At 32.4% G+C, this 8,771-nt stretch overlaps 1 protein-coding gene across 1 annotated transcript in view; it reads right to left on the reverse strand.

Annotated features, from left to right (window-relative positions):
- LOC106470161 (striatin-3-like) overlaps nucleotides 1–8,407 on the reverse strand; it is a gene marked incomplete at its 3' end in the record, with an annotated part of 49,492 nt that extends 41,085 nt beyond the window's left edge. Inside the window, exon 1 of the mRNA XM_013930690.2 lies at nucleotides 8,039–8,407. Within this exon, the coding sequence (XP_013786144.1) occupies nucleotides 8,039–8,245 (207 nt within the window). The remainder of the gene's footprint in view (nucleotides 1–8,038) is intronic.
- Between the last annotated feature and the right edge of the window lie 364 nt (nucleotides 8,408–8,771).

Here is an 8,771-nt window from a genome sequence, read left to right on the forward strand (position 1 = left end):
AATTAGTTCCTCCATCATGACTGAACGTATCACAAAATTAGTTCCTCCATCATGACTGAAAGTATCACAACTCTGAGCTATCCGATTGATGAGGTTTCTGTTTCTACTCTTGACCAGATACCAGACTCAAAATCAAAAAATAAAAGAAAGCTTACCATATTTATATGACCTTCTGAAGCTTAACAGAAATTGTAGAACTGAAACTAGTACAAAGAGGTACATTCCATTAGCATTATCAACAAATACTCTATAACTTAAGGAAGAGCTCTTTTCGCCACTTTAAACACAGATTAAATTAGCTTTTGTTTTTACTTGCAGTTACACATCCTTCAGCTTTTTCTCACAGCTGCCTCTTTAGTCCACTGTTTAACCTCTATTTGACCTTCCAACATTGACCTGATGAAAATTTGCTTTTACAATTTGAAAATAATAAATCAAACTACAACACCGGGATGAAGCAGATTCCACGAACGAAATTGAAAACAAAGTATTTCACCAACCAAGCTGCTAAATATTAAAATTGAATACACAGTTCCTTCTGTGTGCATGTGTGTGTGTCTGAGGAACTAGGAACTAAAAAAAAACCAAAAACTGCTGATGAAAAATGTTATCATCCTACTTATCAAATTTGTAATTTTAGTCAAACTTTTATATCTTGCGACTGGTTGGACCACAATAAATGATTGAAAAGTTAGAATCTAACTTTGATTATTTACCACAGCTGCCACAGACTGGAAACCATTATAAAGTTCAGTTTCTATAATTGGAGGTTAGTTGGGTCTACATATAAATTTTCCAGGTTAAAAAAAAAAAGGAGAGAGTGACCACATTTAAAGTGAGCCATTAGGGATATTACATTTTCAAAATGACTATATTGTACTCATATGTACATACTTTTAGGTACCAATAAAGTTGTTTATTTTTTGAGCATTTGAATTTGCTTACTGCAAATCACTGCCATTGCCACATCCCTCACCCTAAAACTTGGGACAAGCCGATTTCCTGAGACTATAAAACCTACTTTCAATTATCAAAAAATAAATTTGAAGCCCGATTTATAATTCAACTTACCACTTATAACTAAATTTTACCAATTTTGGAGAACTACATACCTCATCAGTAACCCTGAACAAGGTCAGGTCAGAAGAATAAGACCAGGCTTCATATAGTGCTGTATATTGTATGACATGTTGAAACGCCTTTTATTATTATATTATATCCTATTATTATATATAAAATATATCTGAAAAAAAACAACAGTATTTTCAATTATCTTTTGAGCCTTTTGCAAACATAGAAAATTTCATTGCCAAAAATTTGATTTAGATTGCCAATAAAAATTGCATTTAACAGTTTATAAACCATTTATCCTTTTGATACACACACACACATATATCTATATAATTTGTTTTCTTTTTGCTTAAATAACAACGTGATTACTTACAGTGCAGAAGCATTAGAAATCAAAATGAAATACCTCAAGAAATGATACAGAAACATTCTAAAAATCCTTTATCGCTTACAATAACTAAGATTAATGTAGAACTTATAATTATCTCATAGAATGTGAAGCTTTTTTTCCCCATTAATCATGTGTAATTAGGAAACTTTTATTAAACTGTTTAATTGATAAGTAGCACATGTCCGAGTCTAATAACATACACTGACTGGAGCTAATGCCCATCATTTAGCACCTGCCCCTAGTACAATAACCTACCGAAAAACAAAACAACATAACTGTCTTAGAAAACTGTTCTTTAACCTCTTTTTTTTTAAACACTAGACTAAATACTATCAGGCCCTGTAGCCTTATATATTTTCAAATTTTCATGTTTTTTCTAATCAGCTCTTGATTAACACCCATTTTGTACAAACTACAACACATTTCCTCCAAACACATTCTCAAGATCAGAAGCCTAGCCAGTGTTCTTCTTGGTGAATTATAAATATAATTTGGATGGGAATAACCTTAATAGTGTTATGAAGGAAAGGGATCTTGGTGTAATAGTCTATCAGTCTCTAAAGCCATTCAAGCAGTGTACTGTTGCTAGTGATAACGCAAATAGGATTTTAGGTTGTATTTAAAAGCATAGAAGTTACATAGTCATCACATCAACTAAACAGAAACTCTGTCCCCACATCTTTGAATGTCCAATTCATGGTTTGTTTTATTTAGGTATTCATTCTTATTGAATACTTTTGATTAAGTGTGACATTTAATGATAATGTAATATTATTAATAAAAGAATTGTAACCTGTAATTTACACTTATTTTCTAGACGTATGAATAAGTATAAATAAGCCCCCCAGTGGCACAGCGGCATGTCTGCGGACTTACAATGCTAGAATCCGGGTTTTGATACCCGTGGTGGGCAGAGCACAGATAGCCCATTGTGTAGCTTTGTGCTTAATTACAAACAAACAAACAAAAGTATAAATAAAGTTTATGTTGCTCTTATTGTTACAACTGTAGTAGAAATTGTGCCCTAAAAATTTGGATGACTGAATGGGAATTAAAGGGCTAGCGTGATGTAACTTCAAGTGTTGTAATACTAGATAAACATTTTAGTATTACAGACAAAATTATTGATTGAACAATGAGCATAATGTATAGTTTTATTTACTTTAATGAAGTATGCCTCTTTTGTTTATGGCTGGGCATTTTACTTCTCTTAGTTTTCAGCTAAAAGATGGAACAGTTGAAAACTTTTTTAAAGAAATATGTTAAAACCTGCCTGTTTTATTTTGGTTTACATAGAAACTGAAGGGTTTTCTTAGTTCCTGTGATACTGTATCTCCCAAAACTCAGATCTGATGATGAGGTCATAAAATAATTAAACCCATGTACAGTGAATGTATAGATATGCATTTACTAAACCAGCTGTTGACAAAAGGAGTTGCTAATGTTACTCCAATTGTTAACATAACACTTAAGGACAAAAAGGGGCCTGTTGGTCCATCTAGCTTGTCCTATTCACTAAACTAAACTGTACAAAAACAAAAACTCAAAGCCACCTTTATCATTCAAATATTTATCAAGCATGCCCTTCAACTTCCTTAAATTAATTGTATCCACCACACCTGAAAGACCAATAATCCTGTTAGAAAAATAAAATTGTCTTAGCTGAAGGTGACTCCTACCCTGCCAAAACTTGGTCCCTAGTCTTACCATTCTCACCATTAAGTATGAAAAAAAGATGATACATCAACATTGTGAATTCCCTTAACAATCTTAAACACCTCAATCAGATCCAACTCTTCTTTTTTTTAAGAATAAAAAATTTCAAAGATTATAACCTGTCCTTGTATGACAACCTTTCCAACCAAGGTACAATACTAATAACCCTCCTCCAGTCCCTTTTCAACAATTAAATGTCCTTCCTAAGGTAAGGCACCCAAGACTGAACACAATCCTCCAAATGTGGCCTAACCAGTGACAGATACAAGGAAATTATAACCTCTTTAGACTTGTATTCAATATTTCTGTAGATACAACCTAAAATCCTATTTGCCATACCACTAGCAACAGTACACTGCTTGAATGGCTTTAGAGACTGATCGACTATTACACCAAGATCCCTTTCCTTCATAACACTATTAAGGTTATTCCCATCCAAATTATATTTATAATTCAAATTATGATAACCCACATGAATTATCTTGCATTTATTATAATCAAAACCCATCTGCCATTCATTAACCCAACTCACTGAATCCTTTTGTAAAGCAGAAGCAGCAGCAGGATCCTCACAACCAGCAACACTCAAGACCTTAACATCATCAGGAAGTTTAATTAATTTATTGATCATTCCTTCATCTATGTCACTGATGTAAATCAAAAACAGCAAAGGTCCTAAGAATGAGCCCTGAGGTACCCCACTTGTGACATTAATCCATTTGATTGAATTTCATTTATAACAACTCTCTGCTTTCTTCCATCTAGCCACTCTTCTATCCCCCTTACCTAAAGGGACATTTTTTTAACAATCCTTTTATGTGGCACCTTTTCAAATATTTTCTGATAATCCAGATATAGTAAACCTACACCATTACCCTCCTCGGTATAGGCAGTAAACCCTTCAACGAATGTCAAAAGATTGGCAAGGCAAGATTGTCCCCTAGTGAAACCATGTTAGCTATCCAACAAAACTTTGTGAAATGACTTATAACTACAGACCAATTTCTCTTACCTCCCTTGAAAAGAGGAATAGTATTAACCAAATTCTAATCCTCTGGCATTTACCACTATTCAAAAACTCACAAAAAATCATAGCAAATGGTTCACATACCCAAACCTTAATATCCTTCAAAAACCTTGGAGAAAGCTCCTCTAGTGTGAAGATATATACACAATGTAACTATTGGTCTGTTGTCCCTACTTTATTTCCAAAGCTCTGAGATACCTCATTTAATTTTGCTTTTAGATTTTGCTTCACTCCAGATATTTTTGAAATTGATCTAAGATTTAAAACAATGTTTTTTTTCTGCCTTCAAGTTATTTTTATATGAATGATTCTTGGTTTTATTTCTTGTAAGTAGTTATTCTTTATAGTCTTTCATTTCTAGTCTTTATATACCTTAACCAACATCTTTTTTTATAAATAATTATTTAAAAAAATATAAGCAGCAGTTAAATTATAAATTAAGAGTGGTTGCTGCCAGTCGGTTGCTCCTCTGTGGTCAGTGATTTGGAATTAGGGATGGCACAATGCTACCTGAACTGTGCACTGACAAATGGGCTGCAAGGGGCTACGCAATTGGAAGAAGAAGAGCATGTAATTTGGCTAGTACGCACCAAGCACCCAATGTAAATAAGATAATTTTTATACCATTACTTCCACTAATATTTTATGCTTGAGGAATTTAGCACCAGGGTTGGCACAGGCTATGTTTTTTCCCTTCAGTAACCTCCTCAAGGTTCTTCTAGTAATAATGCTTAATTCAATTCATTTTCATATTTTCACCCTTTTTTCCTCCAGTCTTCTAGCGTGACCTCTATGCCATCTTTTCTTGTTCCCTCAGACTATATGCTATTTTGATGAACACACCATTCCAGTATCTTATCAGAATGACCAAGGTCTGCACCTCACCAGCTATGTTTTCCACTTTCTCATTGAAAATAAATGGTTAAGCACTGAAAACATTTTTTTTAAGTGAGCCTCATGGCAAGATACTTAATTTAGAGCAGAGAGCCATAAAAGCTAGAAATGAAGATGAGGCATATTAAAGAAGAACAAGAGCTCAAACAATTAGCCAATCTTAATGTAAATACATCATAAAATCAGATAATTTACACCCAAGGATGCAAAAGGAATTTACAATCAAACTGTGGATATCTGTGGTACTGATTTTCAACAAGAAACAAGGGTCTATCCAAAAAAGCATGGAAAAATGCAAAAATTATTGCTTTATTTAAAAGAAAAATAAGATAATTGTAATAAAAGGAAGCCAGAAAATTACTTACAAGTCAGTCTTACAAGTATTTTTTATTAAATGATAGCAAGTTTTTGTCAAAAAGATCTTAATCATACGAAAAGAAACAACTTACTTAGCAATAAGAAGTTTCATTTTATATATGGAAGACCTAACACAATCGAGTTATTAAACGTAACAGATGTATTAATATGCCTGACAAAGGAAGAGAACTTCGAGGAAAGTTAGATGGATTTAATAAAAGCATTCAGTATTGTACCTTACAGAAAACTGATAAGTAAGAAGAGAAGTTACAATATAAAGGTGGACCTTAGCTTATCTTTTCTAAATCTTAAACTATCCTACTATCTTCATAATAAAGCTAAGACAATTAGCAATATCCACAAGCCTGAACATTCTATTGGATACATTCATACTGATCTGAATCATGTAGATATTGATTTATTGCTGATAAGTAAAAAGATTGAGAGATTAAAAAGTATCAACAGCACAAACGATATGGATCTGTTTCAAAATGATCTGGATGAACTACAAATATGTCAAAAAAATTGCTTCTGAGATTTCACCCTAACAAATTCAAACATATACCACAACTGATCAAACAAGATATCAGAAACTATCACCTGTACAAGGACTTAGATTTAAAAAGAAAAAACATCAACAATTGTTTAGAAAAGCAGATAATGAGAAAGATACTAAAGTTACCATAGATGACAAACTAAATTCTGTAAAATGTATCTAGTAAGAGTGAATAAGGCTAAGAATATAATTGGAATAAGATGAACTTACATTTATGTGAATGAAAAAAACTTAAAACTACTATTTTAAGGTTCTGGTCAGACCCACTTAGAGTATGTCACTCTTTTATAAACAGAAGGATATTGAAATAAGAAGAGGAACCAAATTAAAACTAACCTTTAAAGGTACGAAGTATGAAGGAAAATTAGTTACATTTAGGGAAGATGTGACTAAAACATATAAGAACATTTAATACTTATATATATATATATATATATGACAGTGCTGTGGAAGAAAATTAGTTTAAAATAAGTCAATTAAAAGGAACATTTGAAAATAAATTCAAACTGTTGAAAGGGGAAAACAGATTCAATATAACAAATTTAGTTTTATCCAGAGAATAATTAACTACATGTAAAATTCTTCCTAATTATCCAATTGTAATCAAGTCAATCCATTCATTTGATATTGTTTATATAAAGTTTGTGCAAATCAATAATCAAGTTTAACTACCACAAGGTAACGTTAGCTGAAAGTGGCAATAAAATCATTGGGTCATGTGAGGAAGATGAAGAATACAAAGAGGCAGATTTCCCTGCATACAGTGAAAAACCTAAATAACTACTATGTCTGTCATATCCCAGCCAGCCTGATGAACCCTGGTATTGGGGAAAAAGTCATCACTGGCAGTGGGAACAGCAGATGTGTGTTTGGCATTAAGGGCATAGCTAGACCTTTAAGTCAACAGCATTGTTTATAGGGTTTGGGGATGAAGCCCCCAGCAGGGGTCTATAGACAGAGCACCTGGTGGGGACAAACAGTTTGCACATTATTTTAGACCTATTACTTGGTGGGTAGTAGAATGCAAAAATAGTGGTCACTAATCAAAAATCAAATAATCAGAAGTCATGGGCAAACAGTGTGCATAATATTAAACAGTACCTGATTTAATGTAGCATAGGATGGTTATTCAAAATATAATAATTTTCAGAACATTTCAACATGAAACCTGTAACATGACAATACCTATTTACAAAAATATCTTTAAAAAAACTGCAACTACAAATTTCATTTGGGTCAGTAAACCTCGTTTCCCTACCGCTGTGGTTACGTTATTATACTTTATTGCACTGTATAATTATTTTTAATAAACCTAAGTAAATTGGTACAGTGCACTAACACTGCACCCCTTTAATGTTACTGATGCACACAGATAAAAAACAAAAAAAGAACAATAAATTCAATACTCTTATATTCCATATGGATGATGATAATCTGGGAATATTATACAGTAAATTATAAAAAAAGATGTGTGTGCTAATGTCAACAAGTGAAAACAATGCACATATAAATTAAAGTTTCATTTATAATTATATGTACATTATTTAATCTGTTTAATTTAAACAGATGAAAATATACAAGTGATTTGTTGCTTACTAAATCTGGGACTGTAACATGAAGCACTTTTTCAAATTGGAATTATGTTTTCTTCTAAAATATAAGCACTGCCTTACAAGTTATACTTATAGTTTAACCAAATATTACTAGTAGTAGTACTACTACTAGTACTATTAATAGTATATATATACTACTAGTACTATTAATAGTATATATACTACTAGTACTATTAATAGTATATATACTACTAGTACTATTAATAGTATATATACTACTAGTACTAGTTGTAGTAGATTATAAAATAGGTGTCAAATACCGACTTAATGTAGACAGTGTATTATTAGTTCTAGTATAAACCCTCCGATTTAAAATATATATATATATCACTAAATCGATACTCATACTAAGTAGGAATACTGTAATGTCAAAAAAATAGGATTGGTGCCGAGGTGGATTAAAAAGAACCTACTTGGAGCTCTGCTCTTTCAACCTCCCACTGGGCCCGTTCCATTTCAAACCTCGCCCATTCATGTTGAATAAAATGCAAAATTCCAGGTATTGAATAGTGAGGTCTTTGGTTGTGTTCTTCCTGGTTTGGTTTTCCAGTAATTCCCACTCCTGTTCCTACAGGACTAATTTGACCCGAGATATTTTGATTACCTGGACTATCGTCCATCTTTTATGCTACTCCTGCTGGTCGCCATTAACAACAACCATCCTTTCCGCTTAGCTTTGTGGGTAAAAATCGAGTAAATTATGACGTCAGCATTGGAATTTGTAGTATGGCTAGCTGTCTTACTTTCTCACACACAGAATGAGAACTTTTGATGTTGAATAATCTTTCAGCGTCATAACGCTGGATATTTATTAAATAAATATCTCAGTGAACTTTCTCTGTGTTATTTTACACATATTTTCTTTAATTAAGCCAGCTTTCAGTCGTACTACCGAAGCTTTTGAAGGTTAAACTTTCGTATATGTTACACATGAAACTCACCTGTCGAATATTCTCCAGTATTAGGGTCCAAAGCTTGTAAATATATAAAAGTAAAAGGATATGGAAATATTTATTTAATATTTCAATAGGTTTTTATATAGTTACTTAGCAAATGTTTTTATACGAGACCTCCGACAGCCTCGAAAATTGGTATATTTATTAAATTTAACCATACATCTCTTCAACTGTGGGTCATTACTTGAAT

This window comes from Limulus polyphemus, unplaced genomic scaffold (assembly GCF_000517525.1).
Source record: "Limulus polyphemus unplaced genomic scaffold, Limulus_polyphemus-2.1.2 Scaffold3851, whole genome shotgun sequence".
Classification (NCBI taxonomy): domain Eukaryota; kingdom Metazoa; phylum Arthropoda; class Merostomata; order Xiphosura; family Limulidae; genus Limulus; species Limulus polyphemus.